Source organism: Perognathus longimembris, chromosome 22 (genome assembly GCF_023159225.1).
Source record: "Perognathus longimembris pacificus isolate PPM17 chromosome 22, ASM2315922v1, whole genome shotgun sequence".
Lineage (NCBI taxonomy): Eukaryota > Metazoa > Chordata > Mammalia > Rodentia > Heteromyidae > Perognathus > Perognathus longimembris.
The window spans coordinates 12,223,091-12,241,523 of record NC_063182.1 but is presented as its reverse complement, the minus strand read 5'-3'; the positions used below and the strand labels follow the sequence as shown (position 1 = coordinate 12,241,523).

The following is an 18,433-nucleotide window of genomic DNA, read 5'->3' as shown; positions in this document are numbered from 1 at the left end:
TTGTTGTATCACAGTTGTAATCCTTTCAACGTGCCATATGTAACTGTAGCCTCTATTATTGATGATCTTCTTGTATCACCTTCCTGTGGTTGTACCTACACTTTCTCTGTATCTTATCTGAGTATATTGGAAACCGGGTATCCTGGTATTAGAACTAGGAAATTGGAAGGGAATACCAAAATTGAGAGACACAGGGTTAAAAAAAGACAAACAACTACAAAAGCAATACTTACAAAACTGGTGTAAATGAACTGAGCAACTCATGGGGGGGGAGGGAAAAGGGGAGGAGGGAGGGGGAATGAGGGACGAGGTAACAAACAGTACAAGAAATGTATCCAATGCCTAATGTATGAAACTGTAACCTCTCTGTAATTCAGTTTGATAATTAAAAAAAAATATATATATATAAAACATTTCAGAGAAAGAAAAACGTCATCACTAACCAAAGGAGGAGAATGAGGCAGTTATCTGACTTTTTATCTACACTGAATGCAGAACAATGTTTTAAAATGCAAAACCTGGACAGGAGTATTTACCTAGACTTTTAAAGTAGCTACAAAAACAAAACAAATGTTCTATTTTGGATTTTTCTAGAATTCAGAAATGTTATGACCATGAGCCCTATATTAAATAACAGTACTCAGAGACAGATGTCAAAGAGAAAATACTACTTAAGAAAAAGAACAACATAAGATATAGGGGGTTGTAATGGTTTGGCAGAAGGAAAAAAATCAGAAAGAAATCGAGATGAATTTCAGATAGAGATTATTAGGAGACTCTCCCTTGATCAATAAAGTTTAATTCATTAGAAAAAGTATTATATACATATATACACTATAATGTAATGTATAATAATGTACAATATATGTATACACACATACACACACACACACACACACACACACACACACACACACACACCGTAGAGCCATAGCTGGTAAGGCTGTGGGCGAAAGGAAGCCTATTCTTTCACAATTTGATACACTCTGTACTGCTTCTTGCAATTATGCAAGAACACTGCTTCTTGCTTATGCAATTATAATTTAAAAAAAAGATTATGCTGTGCCATTTTTACTAAATATTGTATAAAAAGTACAGAAATTTATCAATATGCCTAGAGTAATTATCCTTGAATGAGAGGATTACTCGTCATTTTCGGACCTTTCCTCCTCCTCCAGGCACCTCCTAAAACATCAGGCACTAAGTTGAAGATTGATACTTGATGTTAAATAAGATAGTAAAGTCTTCTTCCCCAATTCTAGTGGATTAAAACACAGAAAACAGTGCACTAATGTGGTTGTTAACAATATTTCCCCAGCATTCTTTGCATTACTATTATTGTCATAACTTTAGGAATCAGTTGAAATAAAATATACAGAGCCAGGAAATACAAATATATGTAAATGATAAATCGCTAATCCAGCTAAGTTTAAATGTAAGGCACGGAATCCCATTTTATACAACAGAGATGTTTAGAAAGATTGAGTTTTGTCATTAGAGACTTGCAACAAGTTATTAATTTGGTACTAGGGATTAAATTAGGGCCTTGCACAGGCTGATAAATACATTCTCTACTACCATATGCCCAACCTCAACATTTGCAAAGTTTTATTTTAGGCCTCTGGCCTTGAACCTTCCTATATATTTAACTCTTGGCATTAAAATTCTAGCTGTCCTATTGGGAAGTTCGGTTTAGCCTATATGGTGGAATTTTACAAATTATTTTATTATGCTTTTAGTAAATTATATCAAATAACTAACAGGCAAACCAGTAACTCCAGTAAAAAGTCCAACCAAGACATGTGTCATCTTACCCAAGCTAGGTAACTGCTGTGTGCTTGCCACTTTCACAATGGTAAAAATCAATGAGCTTCATTGTTCCATTTGCACACAGGTGCATAAAGTATTTTGAACATATTCATCTTCCTTTGCCCTCTCCCCTTACCCTTCCCTCCTCTCATTAATACTTCCAGCCTTGACAGAATCTGTTTTGCATTCCTGTCTTAGTCTTGGCTGGCTTTGAAGATGTCTGTTGCCATGCTGTCAGATGGCTCTGTGATCTCTAAGCACCCTGCGAGGAGCTGGGAGCAGTCCCTAGCAGACACCCCCTCAGGAGGCTGGGGGCCGCAATCCTGCAACTGCTAAGGAAGGAATTCCACGAGTTAGCTTGGAAGGGGATCCAGTCTGTGTTCCATTCTGCCAGCAGGAAAGAACATGGCCCTTGCCAAAACTTGACCACAGCCTTACAAAAGGCTAAATGGAGTGTATAATGTCCATGATGAATAATTAAAGTAATACATGTTTGGAATAGTAAAAATAGTTTGAGATAACTTGTTATACAGCCCAGATAACTAACATAGTACCTATGTGCGCTCCTCATGAAAATGAGAATTTGGTGTTTCCTTTTACTTTTCTGCTCCCTCAATCACCCCATGTACTGTATAATCAATTCACTTTCCTTCTAATCCCACTGTTGTTTCACTGATTGATATCCTATTCCAACTGCCTAACTTTTTATCTTCATTTTCTCTAACAGCTAATTTATCTTTCATCTGGCCAGCAATTCATATTTTAAAATCAACCGGTGGGGTTGAGTCCTACACTGAAAAACTTAAAGCGGTTTCCTGATGTCTAGAAAAACAAAACCCCAAATTCCTACCATGGTTTTCTAGACCCTCTATGTACATTGGCTCAAATCTCTTTCTAGTCTTCCTTTCTGCTCTGACCAGAGGACCCTGTGTTCTTATCAAGGCAATTTTCACTCTCCATCAGACACATGTTACATACCTGTAAAAGCTTAACAGCTTATAAAACACAATGGACTTACTGTAAAATCTATCCTGTATATAAACTTCAGTGTCTATTTTAGTACATTCAGAGTTGCTGCCACCTTTTTCATTGTTTTCTTAGCTTAGAATAGTCTTCATCCTTCTTTCTGTGACAGCTTATCTTCTTTAAGCTACTTCTGTACAACTGTTCCTAACTGCCTCTCACGGAGAAGTTTCTTTATCATCTTTCTAGAAGGGTCAATAACAGCTCTGAGTGATCTTTGCAAAATTGTCAAATAGAAAGCAGAATTCTTTATCCACAGGATGTCCCATACAGTGTAAATTATTTGTTTTTATACAGTTAACTGAGTCCAATCACTTAAGTGTTAATAATTTTGTGAAATTGCAAAACTAAGATTTAAAATAAAAAGTTGAAGACCTATTTATGGGAAAAGTTGCAAAGATCAAAAAGACTTCCTTTAGACTTCCATACAAAGTATCTTTGTACATTGATACTGAACTTACTCAAAAAAAATTGTGTAAATGCCCAGGAATGAGATTGCTGGGTCATAGAAGAGCTCTATATTTATTCTTTTAAGAAACCTCCATACAGGGGCTGGGGATATGGCCTAGTGGCAAGAGTGCTTGCCTCATATACATGAAGCCCTGGGTTCAATTCCCCAGCACCACATATAGAGAAAACGGCCAGAAGTGGAGCTGTGGCTCAAGTGGCAGAGTGCAAAACGGCTAGAAGTGGTGCTGTGGCTCAAGTGGCAGAGTGCTAGCCTTGAGCAAAAAGAAGCCAGGGACAGTGCTCATGCCCTGAGTCCAAGGCCCAGGACTGGCCAAAAAAAAAAAAAAAAAAAGAAAGAAAGAAACCTCCATACTGCCTTCCAGAGTGGTTGAAAGAGTTTACATTCCAACCAACAGTAAATAGAGTTCTCTTTTGGCCACATCCCCACCAGCATTTGTTACTGTTAGTTTTCCTGATAATGGCCATTCTAACTAGAATGAGGTGTAATATCAATGTACTTTTGATTTGAATTTCTTTTATGGCCAGAGATGTTGAACCAGGCCTCACTAAAGCTACCAGCACAACCATGTTCATTACAGCATTGTTTGCCATAGCCAAGATATGGAATCAACCTATATGTCCCTCAGTGAATGAATGGATCCAGAAAATGTGATACACACACACACACACACACACACACACACAATGGAATTCTACTCACCCATCAAAACCTTCTCATTATACACCTTCATTCTTACCAAATCTTTCTTATAACACTGCCTGGACTAGATAAAGGAAACTGATTGCTCTCCACAGAGCTACTCAGTCTTTCTCTAATTTTTCCTTCTATACTCACATTCTCTATCTCTCTTTTTTTCTAATGGTTCCTTCTCCTTAACAAAGGGAAGAAGCCACAAGAAACAGAATCAAAGACATTGGGCCAGGCACTGGTGGCTCATGCCTATAATCCTAGCTACTCAGGAGGCTGAGATCTGAGAATCATGGTTTACATCCAGCCAGGGCAGGAAAGTCTGTGAGAATCTAATTTCCAATTAACCACAAGAAAACTGGAAGTGGCGCTGTGGCTCACAGTGGTAGAGCACTAGCCTTGAATGAAAGAGCTCAGGGACAGCATCCAGGCCCTATGTTCAACTCCTATGACAGACACCCCCCCCCAAAAAAAAAAGAAATCTTAGTCCTGGACAAGTTCCTAGAAATAATTTTATATTCTGATTTCACAAAGTAAGACACACATCAGAGGTCAGGCCACTTTCTCAAGGTGACAGGGTTAATAAGTGGCAGAAAGAGAGAAAATGGTCAGGACTTCCAGGTTCTAGGTTAGGGCTTTTCTGTGTTCTCCATAAACACCTCATGCATGGTATTACAGGGAACTGTTTACGAAGTGGGGGAGGTGCACTTGGTTTTGTTTGTTTGTTTGTTTTGATGAAGGCTTGAACTCAGGGCCTAGGTTCTGTTCCTGAGCTCTTTGCTCAAAGCTAGCACTCTACCAACTTGAGCCACACACAGTTCCACTTCCAGATTTTTTGGTAACTAATTAGAGATAAGAGTCTCACATATTTTCCTGCCCAGGCTGGCTTCGAACCAGTGATTCTCAGATCTCAGCCTCCAATATCTCAACTGTGATAAAATCCTTCCAAGTTTTACAAGGAAACTCACCTTGCACCTTGAAGAATGGTTTGGAAACCAGTGCATGAGGAAGCAATACGTTTTCTATCACAATTCACCTTTTCCAAGGTGACTGAGGACAAAGGAGCAAGGCATTGTGGCGAGCAGTCACTAGCAGCACTGCTGCTGCCCACGTGGGAGTGACTGCAGCTAACTTCCCTGTAGGTGTATATTGCATTTATTTTACTTTGGTTACAAGAAAAGTAACCAAATGACTAAACATCACTTTATAATAGCAAATAGAAACCTGATATTACCAAATGCTTTTATCTTTACATTTTTCTCCTTGGCTCAATATTTTTGGATAACCATTGTCTCTTATTATTCTGCTATATTTTATATATCTCAGAAATGGCCCAAAATCAGGTGTGATAACAAGGCAGTATATAAAATATCAACAATAGGTTTATTAATATCAAATCACAAGCCATATTATTGGATAATTCTGAAAATGTTCAAACATTAAATGTGTTTAGGAGAGTTAAGAAATAGCAGTATATATAATTATCATTCTGTCTGTGTCATTGTACTCTGTGTCATATTTTCTTTACTACATTCATTTGTAGTAAAGATTAGAAAATGCTCTAGCTTTCTTCTTAGCATTAGCTTGCTCTGAGTATGCAGAAGGTTACAGTTATGTGATTAAGAAAAAACAAATCACTGATATTTTTAGGAGTGGCGGCCGACTAATCTTTCTAATCCCCCTCCTCCCTCCTCGCTTATAACCCGTATATAGGTCAACAAAGCTTAATAAAGCGTAACTGGAGAAAAGAATGTATTAATTTTTGAGTAAGTTACTAAAATTAATAATGATCAATAAAGCTTCATAAAGCATAAAGAAGTCATTAAATTTTTTAGTGAACTGTTAAAATCAATAATACTTTCATGAAATTCTGATTCAGTGTTTGTTTTTATGAAATCTTGATAGTTTGAGCTAATGCATATGTTTCTCAATTACAGAAAATGGTAAGTCTCTCTCTGTCCCTTCAAATCAAAATCATTGGACCTTTTGCTAGGAAAATGCTCATCTGAGGGAGAAATGCTACAATTAATCAAGGTAAAAATTAATCAGGGTAAAACTGTTCAATTTACATGATGGGTAAGCAGTTTAAATACTGGTCATTAAATGGAAGCAATGATTACCTGTGTTAGAATAGGGTCCTTTGAAATCAAGCACTTTTAAAAAACTAATGGTGAAACATATATATATATATATACGCATATACATATAATAATAAAATTTGTCATTTTAATATTTTTAGTGTAGATTTCTGTGGTGCTAAGTGCAGTCCCAGTGTTGTACAGCTAATAGCATTATCTTTTTCTAGAAACGGTCATCATCCCAAATAGAAATTCTACATCCATTTAAAAAATAAATAACTCCATTTAGGGCATAAGTAGTAAAATGCCTGCCTAGCAAGGATGTGGCCTTAAATTCAAACTCAAATATCAAAAATTAAAATAAGATAAAATAAAATTCCAACCAGACATCAGTGGCTTATGCCTAACTACTTGGGGCTGAAAGCTATAAGCAAGCAAGGCAAGAGAACCAGAGGCCCTAAGTTCAAGTTCTGGTATTAGCAAAAACAAACCAATGAAAGATCTCACAATTCTCCAATCTTCCTTCTTCCAGCTCCAGAAATCCTATTACAATTTCTGTCTGTAGGAACCTGTTGATTTCAGTATCTCATATAAGTGGAATGACACAATTGTGCGTTGCAACCTACAGGGCTTTACAAACAATAGCTCATTCTGCATTGTTTCTGAAACCGAAGATGTCCTCGTTTATTATTTCACTAAAATGGTGGCAGAATTCTGTCTGATAAGGGTATTTGAGCTTCATGCTTTTTAGATATTAGGTAAATTTTACCCAAGATAAAATCTTACTAAATAATAAAGTACTCTAATTTTTTAATGATGTAAAGAGAGAGAAAAGAATCCAGAAAATTAAGGATCGAGAACGCAAAAATTATGCAAAAGAATACTAATTACTAAAGATGTATAGACACTACATGGTATTGAAAATGCATAAAATATAAAGTACTAAAATCTATGTTTCGGGACTGGGGATGTGGCCTAGTCGCAAGAGTGCCTGCCTCATATACATGAGGCCCTGGGTTCAATTCCCCAGCACCACATATACAGAAAATGGCCAGAAGCGGCGCTGTGGCTCAAGTAGCAGAGTGCTAGCCTTGAGCAAAAAGAAGCCAGGGACAGTGCTCAGGCCCAGAGTCCAAACCCCAGGACTGGCCAAAAAAATAAATAAATAAAATAAAATAAAATAAAATCTATGTTTCTTAATTAAATGGAAATATTAAAACACAAATAGAAGGAAATTGCAAATACTTTAAAACTACATATACACATTTTACGAACACCTGGGTCAGGGCAGATTAGTGGAGACCTGTAATCCCAGGACTTGGTTGCTAAAGTAGAAGGATTGAGAGTTCAAGGCCTACCTGGGCTACAAAGATTCTGTCTCAAACAAACAAACAAACAAACAAAAAACTTAAACTAAACTAGCATACACCTAAACAACGATGTTCACAATCTAGATGACTTTTCCCACCCTTTTCAAGCTTTTCTATAGTTTTAAGTTTTGCACCATGAATAACCATTCATCCCATAAAGGTCATTACCTAAAATATATAAGGAGCACAAAATATTCAATAGCAGAAAAACAAAAGGCCTCTTTTTTTTTTTTTTTTTTTTTTTGCCATTCCTGGGGCTTGAACTCCGGGCCTGAGTGCTGTCCCTCCCTGGCTTCTTTTTGCTCAAGGCTAGCACTTTACTACTTGAGCCACAGTGCCACTTCTGGCTTTTTTTCTATATATGTGGTGGTGAGGAATCGAACCCAGGGCTTCATGTATATGAGGTGAGCACTTTACCACTAGGCCATATTCCCAGCCCTAGGTCTCATTTTTTAAAATGAGGAAAAGCTGCCAGTGCCAATGGCTTGTACCTATACTCCTACTTACTCAAGAAACAGAATGGAACGATCAAGGCCAGTCCAAGGCAGAAAAGTTCACAAGACCTTTCACAAGGCCAGCAAACAAGCAGAGCCACCATGGTTCAGATCTACCAAGCAGAAGGGCCTGAGTTAAAAGCCCAGTACCAACAACACAAAAAGCTGGGGCAAAACAACATTAATAGATGTGTATCAGAAGACAGATGGCCAATAGCTATATGAAAAAATGTTCAGTATCACAAGCCATTAGGGAGATGCAAATTCAAACCATGAGATACCCATTCACAACTGTCAAAATGGCTTTTATCAAAAAAGAAGAAAGACAGATGTTGGTGAGGAAAGAGAGAAAAGGAAACTCATATATATTGTTGGTAGGAATGTGAATTTGTTCAGCTGTTGTGGAAAAATGTATGGAGACTCCTAAAAAGGCTAAAATAGAACCAGCATATGTCTGCACTCCCACATTTACTGTGGCCCTACTCAGAATAGCCACATTATGGGTTACATTGGCTAATAACCACCAGCAGATGAATAGATAAATAAAAACTGGCATCTATGAAAGGGAATACTATTCAACCTTAATAAAAGATACTTGTCAGTTATGACAACACAAATGGTATTATAAAATATTATGCAAGACAACAGAAGGAAGGTGCACCAAATAATGCCAGAATAGAGTGTTAGTTACTGTAGCTGGGGTATAGAAGGACTGTGTACAAAATCTCAGTTGAAAAAATGGACTTTCAAAAGTTCTATTATTGCACAGTGTGGTTAATATAGTTAATAATAGAGTGCTCTACATTTGAACACTCAAGTAAATTTCAAATGTGTTCACCACAAAAAGCAAAGTATTTGAGTTTATATAATAACTTAGCTCTACTTAATTTTTATATATTGTATTCCCACATCCATCTATTTGGAGCCTGTAACTTTCATAGTTATAAACTGTCATGTTACAATTTTAAAAACTAATAAATATGGCTGGCTGTGGTGGTGTATGACTGCAACCCTATACTCAAGAGGCAAGCAAGGGGATTAGGAGTTCGAAGCCAGCCTGGACTTGGCCCGCCTGGGCCACACAGCAAGAATGTCTCAAAAAATACATAAATATTAATAAATCTGAAAACAACATTCCAGACAAAATAAAAAATAAACAAGATTCATTCCTTCCCTCCCTCCCTATTTTCCTTCCTTCCTTCCTTCCTTCCTTCCTTCCTTCCTTCCTTCCTTCCTTCCTTCCTTCCTTCCTTCCTCCCTCCCTCCCTCCTTCCTTCCCTCCTTCCCTCCCTCCCTCCCCTTTCCTTCCTTCCTTCTTCCTCAGTACTGGGGTTTGAAAGGCTTTGTACTTGCTAAGCAGGCACTCTTAACCCTTGAGCCATTCTACCAGGCCTCTTTGTGGTGGCAATTTTTTTGAGATAGGACCTGTCTTTATGTTCAGGCCAACTTGTACCTCAATTTCTCCTATTTGTGCTTCCCTGCACAGTTTGACTGAGTGGCACGTGCCTCTGCATCCAGCCAGCATGCTTTGCCACATAGCTGGGATGATAAGCACAGCGCCCACCAAACCCACCACTGGCTTAAGTAGAGTCTTTTGAACTTTCTGCCTGCACTATCCTCAAATCCAATCTCTGCCTATGAAGTAGCTGGGATTATAGGTTTGAGCCACCATACCTAGCCTCTTTTTTTTTTTCTGTACAAATGACAGGTTTTGTGATGGTATTTCCACACATGTATACAATCCCCTTTGGTCCTTCTCACCTTCCATCACCTTCTATGGTCCCTCTCCTCCAAATACCTTGTTTAGGTTCACACCATTTTGCGCTGACAGGGATCAAACCCAGGGCCCTGCATATGCTAGGCAAGCACTGTCTATTGCTACACAAAACCTTCAGACTTCTTGATTTAATATTTTACGATTACTTGATATATTTTTATTATTAATGGTCCTTATCTCAAAAAAAGATACACAGAGGGATAAATAAGCATATGAAAAATGTGCCACAATGTATGACCAAAGACATGCAAAAGAACTTATGAGACCGCAGAAAGTCCAGAACAGCAAGTGCTGGAGAAGATACGGACCGATAGGCACTCTCACTGGTAGCAATGTAAAACGGTAAAATCCCATTCCTTACAAAACTGAACATACAGTACCATGCATATCAGTAATCATGCTCCTTGATATATACCTACGAGAATTTAAAGCTTATGTCCATAGAAAAACCTGTACAATTATGTTTGTAGCATCTTTATTCATACATAACTGGCAAATTTTAGAAGCAATCAAGATGTCATTTGACAGGTGAATGAAGAGGAGAGAGTAGTGTTTTCCTGTATGCTTTTCTTCATTCTGATGTGTACTCAAAAGTGCTCATGAATATTAAGATCTTTTATCAAACTAGAGATGGAAGGTATGCTTTATCATATCTAGTCTAACAGTACCCATAAAGGACTTGCCAGGTTCTGAATTTAAAACCAAACCCAACCTTTGGGTGATGAGATTTTTCATGTTTGTTACACACAATTAAAGGAGCTACATAAAACACAGCCACATTCCTGAGGCAACACTTTCAATGCCAATAAAATCCTAACAACTAACTCATTCAGAAAAAATGTCACTGATCATGTGGTTTTCTGTGCAGTATTTACTACCAGTTAGGAGATGTGCACTGATTCAAGGTGTTTTCCTTCTGCCCCTGAAAGAATGCATTGTGTATACAGCACAAATCCTTCACCATAGACACTCGATAAATATTTGATGAATTCAACTAAATTGAACAAACCAGATACATGGTCAAAAGCCAACATTTGCAGTACCATAATGTAAACATCCGAGCGTCTATTACCTCTCAATTCTACTTCAAGATAAACATGACCGTGTCATTGTGAATGCACAACACTGAGTGTAGCTGGAGGCCAGAAAACTGAGTTAGTGTGGGTGGCACAGCATGAAAATTATTAACTAGAGTACAGTTAATGTAAATATTCCTTTCCACCGACACTCAATTGACAGAAATAGAAATAAACAATGCAGAGATAGCTATGGTATTGCTTTTTTTCAAACTGTTTTCTAGCCAGACTTTATAATCCATTGCTTTCTAAAATTTAATTACTGAGTCTAAAAGAGTGAGTGCAGCTTCACTTTGCATTCATCAGGATAACAAACAACAAAGATGTTAATGATCTTTGGGAACATCATTGAGAAACACTTCACTGGTACATGTGTGTATCGCAATACACTAATATAAATATACCACATAGAGTCATATTTGCCCAAAGTCTACCTAAAAACACAAATCTAACCAGGAGGGATGGCTCGAGTCTGTCATCTCAGCTACAAGGGAGGCTGAGATTCAAGGTTCAAGGCCACTCAGAGCAAAACAAGTTTGTAAATCTTCATCTAGCCCAATAAAAAGTATTCCCGGCAGGATGAAGTTATCATCTTACCTTCAAATGGGAAGACAGCATAAATGCAAGGACCAAGGCAAAACAAAACAAAAACAATGAAAGCAAAAGAAGCTGCACCTCTGGTTCAAGTGGTAGAGTGCCTGCCTTGTAAGCACGAGGCTCTATACTTAAAATACTAGGGCCATGAATAAAAATAAATTAAATTAAACTTTAAAATGTAATTGTTCATGTGACATCATATTTGGAAAAAAAGATTCGTAACCTTATCTGTCTGCGGCTTTACATCCATGTACTTCTTTCTATACAACACTCCAGAATACACAGTAGACAGTCAATGAACAATTATGGAACCTACAAATTTAAGACTAGCATTCTAATTGTCCACTGATAACACAAAAATAAACAATTTAAAATATGAGCCATATTTTGTGCAAATATTTAAATCTGCTAGATTATAACGTGCAATACTGTCCCAGGGACCACAAGATTTTTGAATAACAACAAAGTGACTCATAAGAACAATATATTTCTAATAGAAGTATTACAACAAATATGAAATTAAGATTACAAACCAAGCTAGGCCTCAGTGGCTCACGCCTATAATCCTAGCTACTCAGAAGACTGAGCTCTGAGGGTCACAGTTCAAAGCCAGCCCAGAAAGAAAAGTCACCATGTGACTCTCCAATTAACCACTCAAAAACTGTGGCACTGTGTCTCAAATGGTAGAGCAAGAGCCTTGAGCACAAAGAGGCTTAGGGACAGTGCCCAGGCCCTGAGTTCAAGCCCCACAACCAACAACAAGAAAAAAAAAAAAGATTACAAACCATCAAACCACATAGGAGATTCTCAAATCTGATGTGAAAAAATTTTAAAATACCAATTCTTGGGTACCACTTGAACAGATTCCAATTATGATTGGGCTTAGAAAGTAGCATTTTTAACAAGCAGCTATTCTAACAATTCTACTAGAGAAATTCTCCCATGGAAGAATATAAAGGGAAAAACTAAACTAAATTTGTTTCCATACCTGAGCTTTGAAGTTAGCTCGTGCTGTCTTGCAGACAAGACAAAAAGGAACTGAAGCCATTGGCTGACACTAGGAAGCCTGACATTTTGTCAGGGAAGGCCAATAAGTTGCTTCAAATCCTTTTGTAAATAATCACAGTATGCACATGGAGAGAAAAAAAATTCCCCAGCATTAACACCAACAAAAACCTACCAGATGGCACTTCATGTAAAGGACATTAAATAACATGAGTTGAAATGTTCTTATGAGCAATGCAGGAATATATAGAAAGAAACCGCATCCAATACATATTTCTTATCCTAAGTTAATCTGAAGCATGAGGACAAATGTTACACACTAGTGATTCTAAACTGGTATAGCCTCTTTGGAGAACATGAAAGATGTATGTTCTTTATAATCTAACAATTCCAATCCTCAATTTAGCCTAGATTTTGGAAAACTCCCTATATATATTAGGGGATATATATAAAGCAAGTAGAAATGTTGCCTGAGTTGTGACACACTGCCTTAATCTGCTGCCTCACCCTGGTTTTTCCCATTGCTCTAGCTACTTCTTTGTTTGTTTCCTTACTCAGCTATGAAACACTAGTAGTTTAAAGGTTGTCTTGACACATTACTTTTCTTCATGTTCTATCAAGATGATCTCATCTACACTGGAACTTCCATTATCATTCACTCACCTTTGCAGTTCTTACAACACATTTATGTGTTTACTTTTTATCTCTTCCCCTGAACTCTAAATTTTCCATTTAACTGCTCACATAGTAGTGCGTGCTCTCTCTCTCTGTCTGTCTGTCTCTCTGTCTGTCTCTCTCTCTGTCTGTCTGTCTCTCTCTCTCTCTCTCTCTCTCTTTGTCTGGATGACTCAAAGTAATTCTCCTTCTGATGTACAGAAATAAAGTCAGAATCTATGAAAAAATCACCCTTAATATCTGAATATGTCCTCCAAGGTTTATGTGTTGGAATCTTCATCCCCAAATCCATATTGATGGTATTTGGAGGTGAGGTATTTGGGAGGAGATTAAGGTTTGATGAGGTCATGAAGGCAAAGCCCCATGATGAGTTCTGAGCTAGCTGAAATTCTCTTGGCCTGGGAGGCCCGTGCCATTTTATGACACACTAGAATTTCCAAACATAGCCAAGCTCTGGGTAACTTGTCCCCATCTATTCTGCTTTGTCTACAATCTTGCTCTCCATGGGGCCACTTCAGAGCCTGGTCTCACCATGCCCTTTCTGATGCTGAAGACACTGCACATGCTGTTCCCTCAGTGTGAAACATTTCCTTCCTTTTTTGATTAGTTAACTCATCCTTCGGATGAACCCTCAGAAGTCGCCTGCTCAGGGAAGCCTCTTCCCAACTCCCTGACTAGCTCATATTCCTGATCACAGATTGTTACATTTCCTTGTACATGCCCTTGTACACTGCCACAGCTGTACATATGTCACTATAAGACTGTCGGGTTAAGGCTGTTCTTTTCCTCCTTAAGGTTACATTTCATATGAATGGAAGCTGTGGTTGCTCATATTCCCAGCTCTATCATATGTCAGATGCTCAGGTACATGTTTTGTTTTGCCAGTGCTGGGACCTGAACTCAGTGTCTGGCATTGCCCCTGAGCTTCTTTTGCTCAAGGCTATCACTCTACCACTTGAGCCACAGCACCATTTCTGGCTTTTTCTGTTTATATGGTACTGAAGAATTGAACCCAAGGCTTCATGAATGCTAGGCCAGCATTCTGCCATTAAGCCACATTCCCAGCCCCATGTATATGTTAGGTGAATGAATAAACTAAACACTCAAATTTTTTTGAAATTAGTATTCTTTCTCCTTTTCAGAAGGCTTATGCTTTATTTAAAGCCTTTATTTAAAGGCTTATGCTTTATTTATTTAAACTCTACTAAATGGCACAAAATAGTGCCTCAACATGAATAAGAAATGTTATCATACAAATATTTTAAATACATTATCATCATTAAGATGACAAGCTATTAATATTACTAATATTCATGTTTAATTCCTTTTGGCAGATGCTACTTTCTGGTTACCACTGAATCCATTCCCAAATACTTTGTCACTCGCTAATTCCGTTATAAAAGCTGAAGATTAAACTAAACTATAAACATCTGGGCTTGGGAATGTGGCTTAGTGGCAGAATGCTTGCCCAGTATGCACTAATTCCTGGATTCCATTCCTCAGCACCACATACACAGAAAACAAAAAAACAAAAACTATCAACATCTGAGAGGGATGGCAATCTCTGCTAGCGTGGGCAGAAGGAGGACATCTCTAACACTCAGGCCAAGCTGTGTGAAGCGTCCATCTCACAAAATACATAACTATAACTATCAATCATATAAACATACATAATGTAATAAAATGAAACCACAATAGCAACAATAATTACAAAGCAAGAACAGAAAACAAAGGATGAAACATATCAAATAAATTCAGAATTAAGCAAGTAAGTGACACAAGGCAAGTATAAAAGCAAACAAGAAAATAAAATTATATCAAGAGTTTATAGAAATATTTAAGCTAATCTATCCAAGGTTGTCTTTATATTGCCTGAGCATGGTGCTAAAATAAATAAATAAAAATAAAAGCTGATGGTCTGGGAATATGGCCTTGGTTCGATTCCTCAGCACCACATATATAGAAAAGGCCAGAAGTGGCGCTGTGGCTCAAGTGGTAGTGTGCTAGCCTTAAGCAAAAAGAAGCCAGGGACAGTGCTCAGGCCCTGAGTTCAAGCTCCAGGACTGGCCAAAAATAAATAAATAAATAAAAGCTGAAAAACACAGAACTCTTATTTTGTTTGCTACTAAGGCCACATGACACTAATTCATAAAATTTAATTGGAAGTGTCCTAGGAGGCTCTGAAAGGTATATTGCTGTGCTGCTATAAGTAAGTTGTGGCCGTTTTCTCCATTTTGCTTCATACAAATATGGCTGTGATGTCTGGAGTTGCAGTAATGGTATCACATCTTTGAGGAAATGCCAATGAGACTTCAGAACCCTGAAATATCACAGGCAGTGTAGTACTCTACCTATTTACTTTGCTTTCTTGCTATTAGCAAAAGAAATCTTTATTTTAAATTCTATTACTTCTATCTGCGAACACTAATTGACATTTTGCCCAATACCAAAATTCTCTATCAGACAATCTTATGCTGACCAAGATTTTACCCTTTTCTTCTTCTTCATAAAATTTATCTGCAGGTTTTCTACTAGTTTCCAAAATTAAATGTTTTGTATATTTTTTCTTTACAAAATAGAAAATAAATTATAATTTTAACAACAAAAGAAAGATTCTTTAAATTTCTTGTGTTGAGGTCACTTAGAATCTATGCACAGAAGAATACCACTCGTGGGGTAAAAACGTTACACGGCTCTGCTCTTTCAGATAGAAAACCAGATTTTAAGGTATGTCAGTGTCTATTCAAGGTCAGATTATTAGCATGTAACACACTCTGACAAATATATAATTACATCAATATGAAGCTGGATAACAGCTCAGAACCTTTGTATACAGTTTCACTATATACATGTAGACTCTTATTTTTGAAAAAGCTTGCAGTGTAAGAAAGATGGTTACTTTACGAAGTGATAAATCACACAGTATGAGATAGAAAACTATATATTCATTTTAATGAAACCAGGATATTTGGCTCATATTCCTAAGATGTATGAAATTAAAGTTCATATTGAAGTTAGGAAACCAAAGTCAGTTACACACAATGTTGGAAGGGCAGAAAGGAGTCTGGATTAAATGGTCTTGGCTGGGCTGTGTTACTTTCTACCAAAGGCTCCACCTAGATCCTGCGAAGGGACCAGTTTTCACACTGTGCTGTAACACAGCCTCCCTACCAGGTCTCCAAGCCTTCCACCCTGGAAAGTTGATTTTTCTCCACAAGAATTTGCTTCACTCATTGAAGACTTGAAAATTAATGGGAAAAATAATCTCCTAGGTTTTTTTCTAATATTGATGTACATGACAAAAATCATGTAAGCTCCTAAGCTTTGTAGGAGTAAATCTATTCATCTAAATTCATGTAATAATGTGGGCATGACTTATTTTCAGAGCTATATTCAAACAGCATAAATGTTTTTACCTGGTGAAAATGCCATCCACAATCCCAATTGTTGCTTCCTCTGCAGGAACATAGGAACCAATCTGAGCCATGATGGTAATCAGTGCAACTTGTTTAATGTAGGAGCTCTTTCCACCCATGTTTGGTCCAGTAATTATCATTACTCTCTCTGAGTCCTCCTAGAAATCAAAAAGGAATTTCATTTGCTGTACCAAATGGGTTTTAATGCAACATCTGCAACTTGTTCTTTTTTTTTTTGTCAGTTGTGGGGCTTGAACTCAGGGCCTGGGTGCTGTCCCTGAGCCTCTTTGTGCTCAAGGCTAGTTGCTCTACCCCTTGAGCCACAGCGCCACTTCCAGTTTTTTTTTGAGAGGTTAATTGGTGGTTAAGAGTCTCACAGACTTTATTGCCTGGGCTGGCTTTGAACCATGGAAGCAGTTATCAACATGAATCACAAAGAGCCTAAACTATGATACTGCAGAAAAATAAATTCTTAGCATTTATTCACATCTACTTCTAGGAAATAGAAAGTAACTGGAACTGCACAATCCCTATAGCTTTCTCGCTAAACATTTTCTAATCTGTCTATGTGAGCGTTTTTTCATATGCTTATATTTTAAAATCTTGTTGATTCACTTGTCCATCTTCAAAACATAAGGATTAAATTTCTTATTGCCCATGGCTCTGTTTTGATTGGCAGCATATGAACTTTTCAGTCATAGGCAAATGACTACTAAAAGAAGTTTACAACACTAAATTCTAGAATTTAATTATTCATTGGCATTTTCAAAGCAGGTGAAAGAGGCAGAAGAGCTGTAACTATTAGTATGACTGAAGTTGTTAGAATGCCCTTGTATTAATCGATTATAGTACTTGCCATGTGCAGATTGACTCTTGTCCAACCACAGTGCTCAGCAGGGGAGTCACTGTGAAGTGCCCGTGGTCTATGACAATGGCTACCTGACAAGAGGAACCAATCTGAAACTGGTCAGAGGGCCAAGCATGGAAGTGCTTCCCAAATAAGGCCAATCTATAATCACTTGGGATTAACTGAGAACCACAGCAGGTCCACTCAATTGAAGTATAGTAGAGGAATTAAAGAATTACAAAAAAAGGCCATAAGGCACCAAGAAACAAGGTACAAAGCAGCAAGAGGAGTTGAGAAACTTCATGCAAATAATGAAGGTTCAAAACAGACCATTATGAAAGCTGACACTTGAGAGAAAAAGACTGAAAATGTGTTCTACCCCTAAAACTGCCTCATATCCTAATTCTAATGCTAGAGATGCTGCTCTTCCTGGAGCCATCTTTCTGATGGCTCCATGTATATTTATATGAAGCACAGAATCTTTGCTACTGAAAAGAACTGGAGTGAATCTGTAGTTTAGTAAGAACAGAGAAGTGTGGTATGAGCATAAAGATGAGACTAATGATGAAAATAAAAGTGCTAGCAAAATTACAAAAAATAAGCTTATTAATAGACAAATATTTAGCATAACCAAGTATTTGAAATTTTTTGATTAAATAAACAAGTTTTTAAATGGCAGAGTGACACAAGAAATGGAAGCACTAATAATCCTACATCTATTAATATGAACATAAATCTGTAATTAAAAGACCTCCTCCAAGAAAAAACAACATAGTTAACATCCCCATGGCATTCTTAAAAACACTTAAGAAATAGCCACAATACTATAAAAATTCTTCCAGAGAACAGAACAGAAGGAACATTTTCCAAATCACTTGAAAAGGTCAACATAATATTGGTGCCAAAACCAGAAAAGAACAATACTAAAAAGAGAAATTATGGACCAATACATCTATAAGCAAAACTGCTGAATAAAATCACAAGCCAGGGACAGAGGTGTCATTCAATATTATAATGCTACAATAATTAAGACAGTATAATTTGGTATAAAGACATATAATTATACCAACAGAATATAAAAGAATCCAGAAACAGATTGACATGTAT

General features: G+C 37.3%; 1 protein-coding gene across 2 annotated transcripts in view; it reads right to left on the bottom strand.

Annotated features, from left to right (window-relative positions):
* Positions 1 to 18,433, bottom strand: part of Msh3 (mutS homolog 3) — a 140,251-nt gene that overhangs the window by 19,420 nt on the left and 102,398 nt on the right. For both annotated transcript variants that reach the window (XM_048331084.1, XM_048331083.1), the window contains exon 20: positions 16,480 to 16,637. In XM_048331084.1, the coding sequence (XP_048187041.1) occupies positions 16,480 to 16,637 (158 nt within the window). The remainder of the gene's footprint in view (positions 1 to 16,479; positions 16,638 to 18,433) is intronic.